This window comes from Lutra lutra, chromosome 1 (genome assembly GCF_902655055.1).
Source record: "Lutra lutra chromosome 1, mLutLut1.2, whole genome shotgun sequence".
Taxonomy (NCBI): domain Eukaryota; kingdom Metazoa; phylum Chordata; class Mammalia; order Carnivora; family Mustelidae; genus Lutra; species Lutra lutra.
Genome location: NC_062278.1, coordinates 192047701 through 192067064, shown reverse-complemented (window position 1 = coordinate 192067064; position 19364 = coordinate 192047701). Strand labels below are relative to the sequence as shown.

Below are 19364 nucleotides of genomic sequence, written 5' to 3'. Positions count from 1 at the left end.
ATTAAGTAATTTGATATATTTTATTACCTCTTGAATTTAATCAACAGAAAGACGTTATTGAATGATGGTGGGGATTTTTGTCTTATTGCCTAGGAAACGATGTCCTTTACATGGCACGTATAGTCCTTTAGGCTACGGTGATCTTTCATCTCATTAAAACATAATGAGAAAAAGCTGCTCTTTCATAATGAGGCAGAACTAAATGGGCTCTTAGCACAATCAATAAAAGATTATTAAGAAAGAAAATTTTGTTAAAAAATAGAATATATTTTCTTCTAAGTCCTGCAGCATTAAAATAATAGAACAGAGTGAGACTTCCTCACTGTAAAAAGCATTCCTCTCAGGAATTTTGATTAAGATTGTTTTTGAATATCTTTGAAAAAGAAAACATGAAAACCGTTTACATATATTAAATTTAAAAACTATTGAATTTTGTCTATATATGTACATTCACATCTAGGTTCATTTATAATATGATCTCAGTTGTTAAAAACTTCGAATAATGGAAATTTTCAGACATAAAAACAGGGAATAATTTAATGAGCCTCTGTTTACTCATCACTTACTTCCAACAATAATCAACTCATAGCCAGGGTTCTTCCTTTTTATGCTCCTCTTGTTATACCTTTTTCCCATGCATCCTATCAGTTTTCTCATAAATAAATTGGTATGTATCTCTCAAAGTAGTTGAATACAAAAGCACCACAATACTGTATCTCACATTTTACCAGTAAATCAATATCATTAAATATCTACAAATTCCCAAAAGTCTCATTTAATTTCATGACTTTTTATGGTTTCCTTAAATCTGGATGTTTTTAAAATCCATCATTGGATTGATATATCTCTTAAAACCTTTTTAATCTATAAGTTCCTCTCTCAGCCTCCCCCTCCAATCTTTCTCTCATGCATGCTGTCAATTTTTGTTGTTTGTTGTTGTTGTTCTTGAACAAACAAGGTGTTCTCCCTTGGAGAGTTTCTCAGGGTCTGGATTTTACTGGTTTAGTCCCTATGGTGTCATTTTACATGTTCCTGTCCCTTCTATACTGTTTTGTAAATTGGCACTTGGGAATAGAGGCTCGCTGAAATTCAGAGTGTGAATGAATGATTGATTGATTGATTTCTTCTTGCCAAGAATACGTCACAGTTGGTGAGGTCTTTTTCTATTAGACTAAGGCACATAATATCTGATTGTGTGTCTTTTTGTGTTATCAGTCATCTGTGCTTACATTTATTAACTCATGAAGGGTCATGTCTGAACTCAGACTGCCATAGCAAAGCACCAGAACCTGGGTGGCGTAAATAACAGAAATTTATTTCTGACGGTTCTGGAGGCTGACAAGCCCAAAGTCAAGGTGCTGGTAAGATAGATTTCATTCTGAGGCCTCCTGTTTTGACTTGTAGGTTTACTTACTGTGTGTTCCCATAGCCTTTCCTTGGTGAGTGTGTCTGCAGGGAAAGAGACAGTGAAGCAGGAAGCTTTGGTGTTTCCTCTTACAAGGATACCAGTCCTACTGGATCAGGGCCCTACCCTTAGGACTTAACCTTAATTACTTCCTTAGAGTTGACATCTTCAAATACAGCCACACTGGAAATTCAGGCATCAACATATGAATTTAGGCGGGATGCAAACATTCAGTCCATAATAAATTGCAAAATGGTGATATTCCAATTCTATCATTCCTTCTCCATTATTAGGGGAATAGTTTTATAAATGGGAAATTTCCTCTCTTCTACTGTTTAGTCACTTACAAATAGCACTCATAAAGAAAATGTAAGATAAATGACTGATTCTTCCCTTTCAGTTACTAGTTTTTAAAATAATGGATTTGTTCACTAATATCCGATAACGGTGACCAGTTAGATTTTTAATTTTGGTTGTTTCTTTTAGTATGGATTCAAACTGTCATTCCCTATCTGAATGGTCTTGGACAAATACCTTAACCCCTCTAAGCCTCAGTTTACCTAACTCTGAAATGGAGATGATGATGGCATCTACCTCCCAGAGTGATGAGATTTCAGAGATAACAATGTCTCTAAAGCACCCAGCACACTGCTGGTCACAGAATCTCACTAAGTAAAAACATCTGTGTTCTTATCATGATTTAAGTTATAATCAGAAAATATTATTTTAGAATCTACTTCAAACTACTCCTATAGAACTTCTACTCTACTATTTTGAGTATTTTTCAATATGAATAATATGCTGCCTTTTACCTGCCTATTTAAGGTTTGCTCTTTTTCTCCATTGTGTAATCAAAATAATACATCGTGGCAAGTTGTCTCTTACGACACAGTTGATTTGATGACCATGCTTCATGTTTGAGAGGTTCAGAGGTTCTGACCCAGAAATAAAATGGCCAAAAAATCAGAATGATCAACAAGTGTATGAATGTTTCAAAGTATGAACAGTTTAGAGATGCAACTGGCCAGGGAGGTGTTCAAAGGAAGTAGAACATGCGGAAGGCCTTTAAATCTCTATATACAATTATTTGCATATTTCAGAATTCTTCTGACAACAGTTCTAAGAGTAATTCTGAGCTCATGAAATCATGACCTCAAATATGATGCCTGTTTTTACGCATGGCTTGCATTTGGTAAGCCCTAGGTTTTACTTAATATAGCTACAAAGCACAAAAAAAATACAAAAATAAGCAAAAAAAAAAAAAATCAACTGCTGTTCTTTAAATGGGATTCTGTGCTTGTCTTTCATCAAGGAGAAGCTGAATTGACAACACAATTTTTTTTTTTTTTTTTTTTTTTTTAAGGAGAGGAATGGGTGGGAGGTTGGGTAAGCCTGGTGGTGAGTATTAAGGAGAGCAACCTATGCATGGAGCACTCGGTGTGATCCATAAACAATGAATCTTGGAACACTGAAAAAATAAAGTTAAAAAAAGAGAGAGACTTTAAAAAAAAATAGCCAAGAGCCAGAAAAAAATATGAAAATAAAGGAGAAGGAATGAGAGAAACTTCTTTTGTAAGGAGCTATGCAGTCTAGTAAAAAGAATTAATTGAGTGTAGCCAATTGGTTATGGTTCAGTATTTTTTTTCCAAAATAATCTGATATTCTAATTTGCTTTAGGGATATAAATACAGCTTTAGGTCACGAAATGTTTAAATTTTAAGGAAGAGATGTCAAATATTCTGAATTCAACTGGGATAGAATCCCAACTTGACTTTTATTTTCTGAATATAGTATCAAAGCAGACTCTTTTTAAAAAATGGGGTTTACAGGTTGTGACTTATCTTCCATTTAAGAAAAAAAATCTAGTCATTCTATATTATCATGAAAGTATGTCTTCTGGCAAAGGATAGTTCACGCCAACATATTCAAAACATGTTATCGAACTACGAAATGATAGCTGTGTTCCCTGGGCATATCTTGCTTTAATTTTCTTGTCAAGCAGAAGTATGCAGTTAAGATATCTATCATCAGTGATTTTCTTCAATGCTGTAGAGATGGTTATGATAGGTAAGAAAGTTCAGGAAGTCCATATCACAGAAAAATGTCAAGTTCAAAAACACTACAATAAGCAAGAAATTAATTCAAAAGACTCTCATCAGGTGTCAGAGAAATGGTGTCAGTTCTGGGTGAGAGGCTCTGCTGAATTTTTATTTTTTCTCATTATTCCATTATGACAGATATGAGAGAATGAACTCAACCGATGATGGAAGTATACTTGGGCCCTATGTTCACATGGCGTATTTTGAAATATTTTTACCTTGATCTAGAGAGTGACTTTGCCAAAATATTTTAATAACTAAGCAGGTCAAAAATATTATTCCATTTACATCCTCTGAAAATGTAAATAATTTGAAGGTATTATTGAAGACAGTTCCAGAAGGGAGTGGGACTTTCTTGATTTTATATTTTTCTTCATCCAAATGAAAGTTAAAAACAGCACCACCATCTAATGACAGGCTCAAATTACTTTGCTCAGGTTACTCAGAGGTTGTCTAAATTTGCAATTTTAATAAAATCTTTTTTTAGTTACAAAAGTTATACACGCTTATTGGCAGAAATTGAAACAATACAAAAATAATGAAGGGCACCTGGGTGGTTCAGTCAGTTAAGCAACGGACTTTTGATTTCAGCTCAGGTCATTATCTCAGGGTCATGGGATGAGCCCCATGTTGGGCTCCATGCTCAGTGGGGAATCTATTTGAGATTCTCTTCCTCTCCTCCTCCCTCTTCCTCTGCCACTCTCCCCCAACTTGTTCACGTTCACACTCTATCTCTCTCAAATGAATAAATCTTTAAAAAAGCAAAGAAACAATATAAAAATAATGAAAAACTGAATTTCTGGGACATCTGGGTGTCTCAGTCAGTTAAGCATCTGCCTTTGGCTCAGGTCATGATCCCAGGGTCCTGGGATCAAGCCCCGCATCAGGCTCCCTGCTCAGTGGAGAGTCTGCTTCTCCCTCTTCCTCTGCCACTCCCCCTGCTTATGCCCTCTCACTCTCTCTCACTCACTCTCCCTCTATCTCAAATAAATAAATAAATAAAATTAAAAAAAAAAAAGAAAAACAATTTCTGCCTCTAATTCTCAGTGGTAACAACTGATGATACTTTAGTGTTTCCTTTCTAGACCTTTACAAATCTATTTAATATATACATGTATAGTATACTTGGCAATTTGCTTTTCTTTTTCTTTGCAAAAAGATGAACAACTTTCTATACTGCTATTCATTCTTTTATACTATTGCATAATATTCCCTTGGCTGAATATCTCAGAATTTATTTGATTACTCTATATTTTTATAAGCATGAAAATTGTTTCCCATTTATTTTTACTATTTCAACCATGCATTTTACTTCAAAGATTTATCAGGCTTTAATGCTGGAAAATAAAATTCAAGCAGAAATTGACATTTCAATTTATGGGTAGGGGTTAAATTAAACCTATTCTGTGTGCCTATTATATGAGGCACAGGACTTCCTAGGTACTGTCTAGGACAAGGGAAATGACCATGCAGCTGACATGTCCACGGACACAGCAGCCATTTTGTGACTATGAGGTCAAGACCATAAGAACCAAAGAGGTGTGTGTGTAGACGTCATCAATTCTGGACTTCTCAATATGTATGAAAAGTAAACCTTTTTTATTTAAACCACTATAGGTCAAGTGTTCTGTTACCTGTGACCAAATATTTTATTCATTGATCCAGTTTCTGAACTGCACATTTAAGACCAGGAAAGCAGAAGCATCTTCTGCTTTGTAAGTAATTTGGAGCTCTTTTTCTGTAGCTCAGAATTCCTTAGGCAATGGTATGAAGTACCAGTTCTGTGAGGCTGCTTTTGCCTGGGAGGATTTCACACAAATCACAAAGTAGGTAGAAGGGCAGAATATCCAGTATTTGACAGGTAGCATGAAATAGGATGCAGTGTGGAAGATACTGGTGCTGGTTAAGAACACAGATAGTTATGTACAATGACAGGAGGAAACATACAGCTCTACATGGGAAAGCTTTTTGACGGTAGCTTTCAGGGCCTCCCTGTAAGATACAATTATATTGTCTTCCAGGGACAACTTGCAGTTTATCTCTACATAAAGGTTCCGTCTGAGGTTTTACAGGGTTATTCACAGAAGCTTTCTGGGTCAGAATATTGCAGTAACCATAAACTGATAGTGAAGAACGTGCTTGGTCAATTTCCTTGGAAAAATCCAATTATCAGCAAGAGAAGACACACTAAAAGAAAGAATTAGACAAAGATGGGTAGAAATAGAACATTAGGTTTTAAAGGTGTTCATCAGTCTGCTGGGGGCCTCCTGGGTGGCCAGTGGGGTGTGAGGGAAGCCACAGTTAATCAAAAACTCGTTCTGCACCAGAAGCTAACTTGACAGTAATCTTCACTTTTCCAGGGTTGCTATTGAGACAATCAGATCCTGGAAACAACTGTGTTCCCAGAAATGCTCTTGGGGGGTTCTTGGGACAAATGGCTCATCAGCCCAAGACAAATCATAAAAGGAGAAATGACAAGAGGGATTCTTCAGAGGGGAGTGGAGGAGAGGGAATTGGGTCCCTTTAACCTGTAAACTGTTGAATGATAGAGATGTGTGGAAGTGAGCAAGCTGTCAGCCCCGCTGTGACTGACAGGGGGGGACTTGTGCAGTGTAATTGACATGACCTACTCACAACAAGCTTTCTAAGTGTTCCTGTCATGCCAGACTCTATCTCCCCTCCCCTGGTGACCTGTGATACTAGCGTGAAGGTTTGTGTTGCTGAGGCAAAATGCCTGAGCTACACGGGCATCCATTGGGATGTTGAGGGCTTTGTCCTGTGGATGCTTTCGTTAGTCCTCATTTGGCTTTCTGAGCACTGACGTGATGAGAACAGCTTCCCATGCCCCGTAACTGGCATTTCTGTGTTAGTCTTCCCATAGCATGTGCTAGCCAAGAGAGACCCCTGTCACAGCCCTGGGAAAGTTGAGAAGAAGGAAGATAAACTTCAGAGAAAGGCAGGTCTGAGTTCAAACCATGATGACTTCACACATAAAAAAAATTGTGTGTGGCCTTGGGTTTTATCATCTATTAAATGAGGGATTTTGTTTCTACTTCCCGGGGCTGTTGAGAGGATGAAACACGCTAATGTAAATAATGTACTTACTGAAGAGACTGGCACAGAGAACCAAATATAATTGTTTTATTGTTACTGTTGTCAGCATAATGTTTGTTATTGTTTTCAGTGCCAAAATACGCTTTCCTGTGCACTACACCCTCTCGTCTTCTCTTGGCCATTCACTCATATATTCACTCCTTGGCAAAATGTAGGAGCCGTGAAGGAGGTTTTGGCGCAGCAGGGGATATAAAGATGACTGGGGCATGGTCCTGTTGGCACAGGGGGTTTAGACCCTGGAGAAGTAAGACACTTGCTGGTCTTCTAGCGCCCTGTCCCTCCTTCTCTCATGCCACACTCTCCATGGCAACCACCTCGGCCTGTCTGAAATACGAATTTGTCATGCCCCTCCCCTGCTGAAATCCCAATCCCCTCCTAAAACTGGGGTTTCTTCAGGTTTTGGGGGGGGGGCTTCTTCCCAGGGACAGACTATTTCCTTAAGGGCTGGTTAGTAAATATGTTTGGCATTGTAGAGCAGGGTCTTTGTTATCAGTATTCTGTTCTATCATCAAGGCAGCTATATACTTACATACATGAATAGACGGAGTTGGATGTGGCTGGATACCGCCCAGGAGTTGTAGTTTTGGGATCCCTGCTAGACCAAACCTGAAACATCCCTGCCCTCCTCCATCCCTTTTTCCCACCTTGCAGCATCTGCCCTCATTGTGCCAACTGCACAGCCCGAGTGTTCCTCACCTGCCCACTTGAGAGTCTTTAACTTGCTGCTGTCTCTGCCTAGAATACTCTTCTTCTCCCTCTTACCTGGATAAATCTGGCAGGTTTCCTGATTTCTCCTTAGCTGTCCACTCTCCAGATAGCTATTCCTCATTTCTCCTCCACTCGTCTGCAAGGACATACCATAGGTGTCGTATTTTCCTCTAACATGCTCCAATTACACAATAAAACACTATCGTGGTGCCTTTTCATTCACTTGTCTGTATCCCCGAATACACAGCAAGTCCACTAGAGGTGGAGGAGGGAATTATATTTACTTATTTAGTCAACAAGTATCTAGGGAATCCCTACTTCATGCCAAGCATTGTACAAGGTGGTAGAGATCCAGCGGTTGACAAAGATAAGTATATTACCTTTCCTCGGGGACGTGGTCAAACAAAACATAAACAGATGAATAAATAATGCCAACAAAGATTATAAGACATCTGTCTCTGTAAAAACAAAGACAGGGAATAATGGGGCCGGGGTTGGGGTGGACTGAGGGTCAGGAAGCCTGCTCTGGAGAACATGGTTGAAAAAGACCTTGTATTTATAAAGGAGCTCAGCTTATTTAGAGGGCTGGGGAGATGAGGGTGTGAAAAGCTGGAAGCTGAGAGGCATGAGATAAGGTGTGCCAAGAGGAACAATTCCTTTTATTAATGTAATCCTAGGGCACGTTACAGTGCCTGAACAATAATGGGCCCTTGGTCAGGGTTCGATAACTGTTTCAGTGACAGTCCCCTGAAACAGATCCTGGGACAAGAATTTTGACTCAAGAAGTTTACTTGGAAGATGATATCAAGAGGCACGATGATGAGGAGGGAGTTGAGACAGGGAAAGGAGGAAGGCCCGTAACAGATATTAATGACCAGAGAGACGTTGCTGTAGACTATGGGGGCTCCATCTCAAAGGGCAGCCTCTGAGAAACTGTACTAAACACACCTCAGAGTTTCCCCAACAGAGGTGCAGGAACACTGGGGTTTTGTCCACTCATTTCTATCCCAAATTGGTTGGAAGCCGGCAGAGAATTAAGTCCAGGGGACTTCCACCATGCTGCAGTCACAGGCCGGATGCCTTCCTGCTGCCCAAGGGGGCCCTCAGCAAAGAGGCTCAGGGGTTGGAGGGCGGAGCCTTGGGTTTGTGCATGGACCAGACTGGCTCCCTGAGGCTGCAGGTGAGGCTCAGCTAAGGTGCTAGAGGCAGGGCATCAGCAGCTTCTGCTACAATAACATGTGAGTAAGTGATTGAGTGATGAAAGGATGAATAGTTGTAGCCGATGGAAGAGGAGAGAATCAATGCGATAAGCCCAAGGTGAGTGGTATGAAATAACAGGAAATACGGGATAAGAGGGATGAGTCAATGAAATAAACCCAAGGATCTTGCTCCTGGGGAGAGTCCAGGAAGGTCCCTCGGGAGCTGCGGTGTGCTGGCATCCAACTGATGGTGCAGTTCTCCTTCTAATCAAGGTTGCCGGTACTAAGAGGGTAGCTTGGAGTTGGCCATGGCAGAAGTAGTCACATCATGGAAACTGGCAAGTCAAATGCTAGAAATCAGTAGCATTCCTGGAGTTCTGGTTGTCAGTGCACAGTTCAGTGGCATCGTGAGTATGATGAGTACCTGGTTTCAATTTTCCAATCTCTGTCATACTAGTCTCCTTATTCTCACTTTATTTCTTCCAAGGTATCCATCGTGACTGAGCTTGTGCATCAGGCCATGGAAAATGTCCCCTCCCTAACTTTCCTGCAGACCACAGGTCCCTGTGAGAGCCATTAATCAACCTGATTTCCTGTCCTCCTCTAACCTATTGCTTTCCACTATCCCTCGCAAATTAACCAGAACGATTAATAGCATCTTTCATTGATATTCCTTGTGTGGTTTAATTAGTTCTGAGGAGGAAGCTGCTTGCCCTCTTTTCAGGGAAAAATCTTTGGTATCATTAAGTGTGCAAAGATATGCCTGCTATGGCTGGTTTTGGTTTATGGATGCTTATTAAGCCAGAAAATGCAAAGGAATGCTTCTCTTTCACCTGAATATATTTCTAATCAGTCTGCATGCAAGGGAAATCTCCGCTGGTTAATTTTGTCCATTTAGAGAATAATTTTTTGTTGTTAGGAACAGAGCCGTAGATCACCCAAGACAGTAATGAAATGAGAGTTCATCTCAGGAGATTTATTTCTGTCTCTTGAATTCAAGGGAAGTGAATGATTGGGACAGTGCCTATGATCATTGATTATTTTAGAATGTGCTGGAGGGTGAGGTGTCTGCTTTGTTTGAGATTTGGAAGCTTGAGGAAAGATAGCCGCAAAAGGATTTTATAATTTCACTTGGTTGGGTAAATGGACTTTTACCTCAAGGTTATGACCCTAGTATCTACAAAGGTGAGTAGATTGCATTACCAGAAGGAACACAGTGCTAGCTGAGGATGTACACACAGAGCCCAGGATGTGGAAAAATGACATCTGCATGCATGTGCACACACACAGACTCCCTGTCTTCACATCTCTCATCAAGTTGCTTTTGTCCCTGTAGACCCAGTGGAGGTCTTTCTCCCTAGTCCCTCTCTCATCGCTTCCTTATACCTCATATACTCAGTCCCCTCAGGCTCTTCTCTCTTTTCAGACACAGGACCCGCCTCCAGTTCTCATTCCATCTTGGCCACATAGCAGCTCTTTCTCCCAGAATTTGCCTTGCAGAGTCAAGGATCTATAAGACACACAGACCTTCCTCTTGTTAATTTTAACGGCCTCTCAGAGGAATGGTTGTGAAGCTAAGGAAGCTTCTATCTCTTTACAATGTCTTCCAAGAACCTTCTTCTAAAATCCTCCATCCAGGGGCACCTGGGTGGCTCAGTGGGTTAAGCTGCTGCCTTCGGCTCAGGTCATGGTCCCAGAGTCCTGGGATCGAGCCCCGCATCGGGCTCTCTGCTCAGCAGGGAGCCTGCTTCCTCCTCTCTCTGCCTGCCTCTCTGCCTGCCTCTCTGCCTGCTTGTAATCTCTCTGTCAAATAAATAAATAAAATCTTTAAAAAAAAAAATAAAATAAAATCCTCCATCCAATCAAGAGTGGAAGGAGGGAAGGATGGAAGAAAGGAAGAGGGAGGGAGGGTGGATAGAAGGAAGGAAGGAAGGAAAGAGGGAAGGAAGGAAGGAAAGAAGGAAGGAAGGAAGGAAGGAAGGAAGGAAGGAAGGAAGGAAGGAAGGAAAGAGGGAGGGAGAACAAATTGAGCACAAAACATCCATTCTGCTTGACTAGTGAGCTTGCCCGTATGTGTCTATGAGACACTGAAGAGAAATATGGAGAACCTCAGGCCACTGCAGCACCACGGTGCACTTCTGGGCAAAGAGGACTGGAACATTTGACAGTCATCTCCCACCCAGGTGGCTGGGAATTGTTCTCCCTGCTATTGTAGAGCTAATTAGAAGAATGCTGACTCAGGGAGTCCAGAGACAGGACTAGCTCCAACTCTACTCTAGCCAAGTGGGGACAATTTTCCTCTCGAGTTCTTGGTTTCTTCAGTAGTGTGGTAGTAGTAGTAATAGTAGCAGAGGAAGAAGGAGGAGGAGATACTTTAATGTTTGCTGAGGGCTGTGAACTTGACGCTTTACATATGTTCTCCCAGCTTAAAGCATGCCAAACTCTGTGAGGTAAACACTATTCTTCTCAGCCTCTTTCATGATCCAATTGCCACGCTGACCTTCCCCTGGCAAGCCTTTCCTCCCTTGGGGTTTCACTTGAGCTGTTCCCTCTTCCCAGAGCACTTCCCTCCACTCCCCACAGCTTCCTCTCCTTCATCCTCAAGGTCTTAGCTTACATGTGACTTTCCTCAGGTGTACCTCCCTGTCTAGAAGAGCCTCCCCCTGAAAACACATAACACGATTTGGAATTGCATTCTTTCTGACTCTCTACTATCCAGAGCTGAGCTCCATAGTGAGCAGCAGCCTCTTTGTCTTTGCGTTTTCTCTTTTTTATCTTCCTATTCCCCCACAGCTGGAACCGAGTAAGTGCACCATTAAGCATCTGCTGAATGAACCAGTGAATTAGTCCTGATTTAAGAGATGTAGGAACTGATGTTTGGAGAAGTTAAATAACCTGCTCAGTGTCAGACAGCTAAGAATTGGACTAAAACTCGGGTTCTGCCTGACTCCCACAACTGCTCTGCCCCCACCACCTAGGGAGGAGTGGCGGGGCAGACTTCTGGGAGGGGAAACTGTGAGAGTATTTTCTGAGTTCCCTCTCACTGTACATTCCTCTTCAACAATAAGGGAATTTTGACCCACCAAAGAGCTTCCAGTCCCCTCTCCCCACTCTGACTTGATGTATTCCAATTACAGAACTAGGCCCCTGGCTGATATAGTCTGAAGGAGTTGATTTACTCTCCCAAATATGGAATCAACCATGCCTGTAATACGTTATTCACTCAGCAGGATCTGACTCTCCGAGTGTTGTACAGACATTATCTGTTTAATCCTTACCCAACCCATGTGAATTTGATATCGGTCACACAGTGTGATTTCCCTTTAATCAGTAAAGACTGGGGGAAGGGAGAAAGTTAACCAGAAAGCCCATAGGTATCTTATTTAACTGAAGTACAACATCTTGTGTTTTCAGAGCTTGATAGAAGTTAAAAGAAAAACTAGTAGTGTGTGCGGTTTTAACAGTCTGACACCTTCCTTCTATGCATCTAACATTTTGAATAGTTAAATACATACTTATCATTCCATCTTAAGTTCATTACATGGTAGTATTAATAATACCTTACTGTATATAAAGCACTTTAATGTAAGATGAAAAGCCAAGGGTAGTTCCCTTATAGCTATTAAGCACTGAAATTAACAGGATTTATCTTTATGTCCCTTCAACTCTAACTTGCTACATTTTCATGTTTCAAGTAATTTTTTTAAATGCACCTGCTTAGAGCCATTATGCTATTCTGCTACATCTTTAATATGGGAATGCTAAGCTTCACACACACACACACGCACACACACACACACACACCCCGGTGCTGTTAAAAGAAAATAAGAGCACATATGTTAAGTGCCAGGCCCAGTACCTGGCCCATAGTAGGCACTTAATAATGGCAAAGAATAGACAATGCCTCCTAACCTTGACATGTACAAGTGCTGGTTACACACTTAGGCGTCTTGACCCATGGAAGTGGCCACGTGTAACTACCACATAATCTCCGCATGAATTGAGAGGGGCTGCACGTAAATATGTATTCCATCTTATTAAATTCTCTCAGTGACTCAAGAAGACACAGAGGACATTCCTGGCCTACAGGTGAGGACACTTGAACGGGGGAAGGGCTGTCTCCATAGCCATACCACAGAGTTGGGGCTCCATTATCCCACTCTTTCTTCTGGAAGAAGTCTTTCCAAAGGCAGGATTCTGATATGGCACGAAGCGCCGAGACATCCTATATTCTATAATGCAACTTAGATTTAAGCACTGAGCACTTAAACTCACTTCCTCTTTATTCCTACCAATACTATGAGCTGACAGAAAGAGAGCATTTGGTCGTGAAAAGTGAGCAGATGCACACCATAGGGATAAAAATCCTGGTTCTCTTCAGCCTTGGTGTTCTGTGTGTATCAGCTCCAGATGGTGGAGTGGCTTGGAGTAGCTTCTGAACGCCTCCTCAAATGCTATTGATGAGGCAAATTAGGAAGCAAAGCAAAGCAAAACAGATCAGTTTTTCTGGAGTGCTTGGATTCTGGTTCACTGGGACTGTTGGTCGTGTCAGTTTAGCTAGAGAGTAAGTCTGAATTTCCCGTTTTATGGCTTGGAACATCTTACCACGGAGCCTTCCACATCCATTTGGAGTAATAACATTTGTTAATGTTTATCGAGTCCTGTCCTCTGCCAGGATCTGTTCTAAGTGCTTTGCACACGTTAACCCATATAAACACAGTTTTCTCTTACTATATCTACTATGTTTTTTGGTCAAATGGTTTCCATTTTTAAAATACTGATTTTAAAAACTAAAAACTTAAAATTGCCTCACACAGAAAAAAAAAGAGGTCCCCAAATATTCCTTTCCCCATGAAGGTTTTATCACTAATCACCTTTTTCCTATTACAGTAAGATGGCCATTTGAGGCCAACAGCTCTGAAAGTCTTCACTACCAAGTAAGACTGAGATGGCAGGTATTACGGATAATACTCCTTTGGCCTTCTGTGCTTTCTTTTCTTTTCTTTTTAAAAAAAGATTTTATTTATTTATTTGGTAGAGAGAGAGAGAGAGAGATCACAAGTAGGCAGAAAGGCAGCCAGAGAGAGGGGCAAGCAGGCTCCCCGCTGAGCAGAGAGCCCGATGCAGGGCTCAATCCCAGGACCCTGGGATCATGACCCAAGCTGCAGGCAGAGGCTTAACCCACTGAGCCACCCAGATGTCCCCTTCTGTGCTTTCTGACTAGACGTGGTAACATTGCCAGTTTCAGCAGCCTTCTTGTCCACAGCCACTCTCTGCTTTATATCATGAATAGCAAAATGACCCAGAAGAGTTATTATCAGTGCTGTATTTACTGATGAGGAAACCAAGGCATGGGGAAATTAAGGAACCTTCCCAAGGTCACATTCCAGAGCCCATGCACTTAACCCTTGCACAATAATTCTGCTTTACTGTACAAAATGAGCTAGTGTTCCTAATGGGACCCCAAACTACCTTGAGAAGCTGAATTCCAAAATGAAAATAAAATAAGTGGGAGTATTACAACATGGGTTAGTGTTAAGTGCATTTGATTGACTTTCTTCGGAAATGAGCAGGAAATACTTTTGAATTTAGACAAACTAAGCAGACAAAGTTCAGCATTTGCTTCCCATCTTGGGCTATCCTTGGTCTCCCAGATGCATCTTCTTTCTTGAAGCCTTCCCTGATTTCTTGCTCCTAATGTTCAGTACCTAATTCCCACAGACCCATGTTCTATACCAGGATAGACTATGACATTAGTTGGTAACCAGTCAACCCTTTTAATAGTTGACAAAGAGCAACTAATACAGAGAGGTAACAATCAGGGAGGCTTTGAGCTGACCTATAATGAAATCAGAGACTCTGAAATAGTACCTTTTAGATACTCATCTACTCTCCCCCAGCCCTTTAGCTCTCAAATTCTGACTATGCCATTAAAAAAAAAAAAATCAACATTCTTCTACATATAGCTGCCCAGGTTTCCCAGCACCATTTATTGAAGAGACTGTCTTTTTTCCACTGTATATTTTTTCCTGTTTTGTCAAAGATTAACTAACCATAGAGTTGAGGGTCCATATATGGGCTCTCTACTCTGTTCCACTGGTCTATGTGTCTGTTTTTATGCCAGTACCATGCTGTCTTGGTGATCACAGCTTTGTAGTAAAGCTTGAAATCAGGTAACGTGATGCCCCCAGTTTTATTTTTGTTTTTCAACATTTCCTTAGCGATTCGGGGTCTCTTCTGGTTCCATACAAATTTTTGGATTATTTGCTCCAGCTCTTTGAAGAATACCGGTGGAATTTTGATTGGAATGGCATTAAAAGTATAGATTGCTCTAGGCAGTATAGACATTTTAACAATGTTTATTCTTCCCATCCAAGAGCTTACACTGTTGGTGGGAATGCAAGTTGGTGCAGCCTCTTTGGAGAACAGTGTGGAGATTCCTCAAGAAATTAAAATTAGAACTTCCCTATGACCCTGCAATTGCACTACTGGGTATTTACCCCAAAGATACAGATGTAGTGAAAAGAAGAGCCATCTGTACCCCAATGTTTATAGCAGCAATGGCCACAGTCGCCAAACTGTGGAAAGAACTAAGATGCCCTTCAACGGACGAATGGATAAGGAAGATGTGGTCCATATACACTGTGGAGTATTATGCCTCCATCAGAAAGGATGAATACCCAACTTTTGTAGCAACATGGACGGGACTGGAAGAGATTATGCTGAGTGAAATAAGTCAAGCAGAGAGAGTCAATTATCATATGGTTTCACTTATTTGTGGAGCATAACAAATAGCATGGAGGACATGGGGAGTTAGGGGAAGGGAGTTGGGGGAAATTGGAAGGGGAGGTGAACAATGAGAGACTATGGACTCTGAAAAACAATCTGAAGGGTTTGAAGAGGTGGGGGGGTGGAAGGTTGGGGGAACCAGGTGGTGGGTATTAAAGAGGGCACAGATTGCATGGAGCACTGGGTGTGGTACAAAAACAATGAATACTGTTATGCTGAAAATAAATTTTAAAAAAAACCCAGAAACTATATTACTTCATAAGATAAAAAATGTTAATTGCAGAAAATACAGATAATACCAAAGGAGGAAAGCAAAGAGACACCTCAAATTCTTTCAACCTGGAGACCTCCATCATTAATCCCTCAGTGTATGACTTTCCAGTTGTTTTAATGTGAGATCCTATCTCTACCTTCTGAGGCATGACAGCTCTTTACACAAACATGGATATTTTATATCGCATTCAGTTTTCCTCCAAGCACAGTTACCCCAGCTTGCCAGATTATTTTTTTCAGACACCGCCTCTGCAGTTCCCATCATCCTCCTGGCTTTCATCTTCCTGCTTGAACCATATATGATGCCATATTTTAGAAGAACCGTAACCTCTCTCAACCCAGACACTGAACTCCTATGAAATACTTCACTCGATTAGTGTGATTCTAATAACTCTTTTCTTTTGTTTCTTTGTTCTCCACAGCTTTTTGCAATCTTTGCATTTGCAACATGCGGTGGCTATTCCGGAGGCCTGCGGCTGAGTGTGGACTGTGTCAACAAGACGGAAAGTAACCTCAGCATTGACATAGCATTTGCCTACCCATTCAGGTAGGGAATGGCTGTTCATGCTCACAGAGAGGGCACTTCCTTCTTTCTTATTTTTGAGGAAGGGGAGGGACAGACGGAAAGAAAGAGGGAGAATCTTAAGCAAGCTCCACACCCAACGTAGAGCCTGATGCTGGGCTCGATCTCACCACCCTGAGATCATGACCTGAGCCAAAATCAAGAGTCTGACAATCAACCAACTGAGACACCCAGATGCCCCTGCCTAGTATTTTTCTTTTTTTAAGATTTTTATTTATTTGACAGAGAAAGCGAGAGAGAGCATAAGCAGGGGGAGTGGCAGGCAGAGGGAGAAGCAGACTCCCCACTGAGCAAAGAGCCCAATACAGGACTTGATCCCAGGACCCTGGGATCATGACCTGAGCCAAAGTCAGATGCTTAACCGACTGAGCCACCCAGGTGTCCCTGGTATTATTTTTTAAAACAACTTTCAGCACGATGTTTGGCATCTCCTTTATCTACTCTCTTGTTCACTTCAGTTTAACTTTTATTGAGTAATCATCTTGTGTCAGACATGGTGCTGGCTCTGGAATTACAGAAAAAGGTAGAAATTGTCCCCTGAAAACTTTTCTTAAATAGGAAAGTACAATGTTTTCCGATATATTTCCCATGAGCTCTAGATATTTAATGTTTAATGAAGAGAAGGAGGGAGGGAGAGAAGGCGTGAGGGATAATTTAAAAATGATATGGTCAAATAAATTTAAGAAATACTTCTCAGAACTCTGCTTTTCTAATGCACATTTTGAATCACCAAGAGAAATACAACGTTTCCCAAATATGTTTGACTGCAGACACCTTCTCTCACTGAGCATCTCAGAGGATCTGCGTGTCATGGAACATATCCTTATTATATTGATTTAGTGAAATTTCCCTAGTCCAAAACAAAAGTGCCTCAGCTCATAGCCAATAAATCATGGGAAGTAGCATTTATACCAGAATACTGAATGATTTTTAAGAGTAGAACTCATAAAAGCTGGAGACACCTCTGTTCAAGTAGATACTCTCTAAACTAATAAGAGAGTACAAAGCTCAGGTATATTAAGCATAGATGCCCTGGTAATTTGGTAATAAAAACTCCCTGCGTGAGTAGAAATGAGGCAAATGGGGGTGGGGGAAGAAGTGCTTGACACTTCTGAAGTTCTGGATGCGCTCCTTGGCGTATTGGAGAATGACCAAGCCCAGTGCACACTCACTGATCGATATGTGAGATCTAGGATAGGAGAAAAGAACTACCAATGGCTGGGATCTAGCATAGGAGATAAGAAATGTCAATGGATGGACAACAAGGGTAGGATGCTTGGTAACATTATTCATGAAATTGTAAAGTCTACATTGCCTTCTCCAATGATTTTCTCCCAAATGATTGGTAGCAGCAGATGAGTCAAAGGTCAATCCATTAACGTTTGAAGATCAGCAAGTCACTAGACATTGAGCACAGGTCCCTCTGTCTCTCAGACTGGAAGATAGTAATCAAGAGACCTGTTTAGACAGGAAAACAGTGCCTGTTTTGTTTTGTTTTGTTTTTGGTGGAGAGCAGGGTAATATATTTAATTTCATGCAATCCTTGGCTAAGTGTATATTTGAAAATACACTCCAAGCAAACAGTTTCCGGTATTGGGCTTAATTTTCTTCCCAAGACGTGTTACCAGCCCAATAAAAGGCAGCTGAAGAAATTGGATAAAAATGTTTATTGCCATCTATGAAGACAGGGGCCCACTTCTTTGAAATATTTTTACTTGGGTTCTGAGACAAAGATAATCCACCATTATTTTTTCAGTAGCAGACAGTTATCTTCCAACCACTACCTTTCTCAGAAGCTCTGTATCTAGAACAGATGGGAGTCCCCAAGAATGCTGAAGCCAGTGAGGAAAGGGGCTTCAAGCATAGAGCTGGTCTTCTTTCGCCCTGTCCCTGCTACACACATCGCCCCCTCCCCCACTGCAGCACCTCCAGTATCTCCTTAGAACCCTAGGTCTCCTATAAGCACTATAAAAACCACTGTTCTAGAAGAAAACAAGAAAGCTTTTGGCACTCTGCTTACCACATCTGTATAACACTTAGCGTCTACTATTCAGGAATCAAGATTAGCCCACTCAACCCACAGAATATTTTGCACTTTTGTCCCATTAGTGTCCATCTAAGAGATATCCATACCATTCCAAAGAGGCTCTGTTTTTACTAGAGTAGCAATTTCATTCATACATTTGGATAATTCAGAATGGTGTGCCATTATCTTCTTAGGGAAGCTGTCAGTGGTAAGTGACCACATCTAGAATCTATAGAGATTATTTTGATGTCACTTGTTTCAGAAGCAGTTGGGTTAACAAGAGGCTAGTGATGTAAATCACTCAAAAGGTTATTTTCTCCCAAAACTTTACAAGCCAATGCCAATGATTTGGTCATAATCTGAGAAATAAAAAAAGAGCATTCAGCAGCTTCTAACTATTCAGTTAATTGCAAACACAAGGAAGGCAATAAACTCTAATGCCAAGGCTGTAAATGACAGAGCAAAGAAAGCTACTTAACTTCCTTATCAGATTAACAGGTGTGGGATAAAGTCAATTTAGAAAATGCTAGATAATTTACAAAATATTCACATGCTGCTTCTGATAAATATGACAAAGCGTGTAACTCCTTTATACCACCATATGTACATTTTTTTGGCTCATATCAGAAGGAATTTACATTCAGCAATATATTCTTTTTACTATGGGCATAAAACATTTGTCTTCTGACCTTCCTTTTGACTCCTGATCAAAATGAGCAAGAAATATTTAGCTGTTCTCTCACCTACTGTATGTGTTAATTTGGTTTAAGAAAAAAAACAACTTATTTGATAGTTTGGAGGGTTCTGGATTCAAAATTTTTAGCCATTTATATGCAGAAGTGTGAAGTAGAGTTTTTTTATGATAAGAATTTTAATTTTTATAGAAAGTATACTTAAAGAATGCCAACTAACACTCTGCATGGATCCTTGATCCATGTCAAATGGAAGCTAAAGGTTAGAGCAGAGAGTTTGTGGGCTATGAGAACAAAGATTTTCATGGCAAAGGTTAGTTCTGATGGGTCCAAGTGATGAATAAATAAGTCCACAAATTCTTATTGCAAGTCTGCTATAAGCCTGCCAAACTCTGTACTAGCCACCTTCCTGTATATTATGTGATCATTACACCAACCCAGTGAAGCAGATCACCATTACTCTGACTGAGAAGACT

At 40.8% G+C, this 19364-nt stretch overlaps 1 protein-coding gene across 2 annotated transcripts in view; it reads left to right on the top strand.

Moving 5' to 3' along the window:
* The window catches only part of SYNPR (synaptoporin), a 325420-nt gene that overhangs the window by 188063 nt on the left and 117993 nt on the right, over nt 1-19364 (top strand). For both annotated transcript variants that reach the window (XM_047690207.1, XM_047690218.1), the window contains one exon: nt 16010-16134. In XM_047690207.1, coding sequence (XP_047546163.1) covers nt 16010-16134 — 125 coding nt within the window. The remainder of the gene's footprint in view (nt 1-16009; nt 16135-19364) is intronic.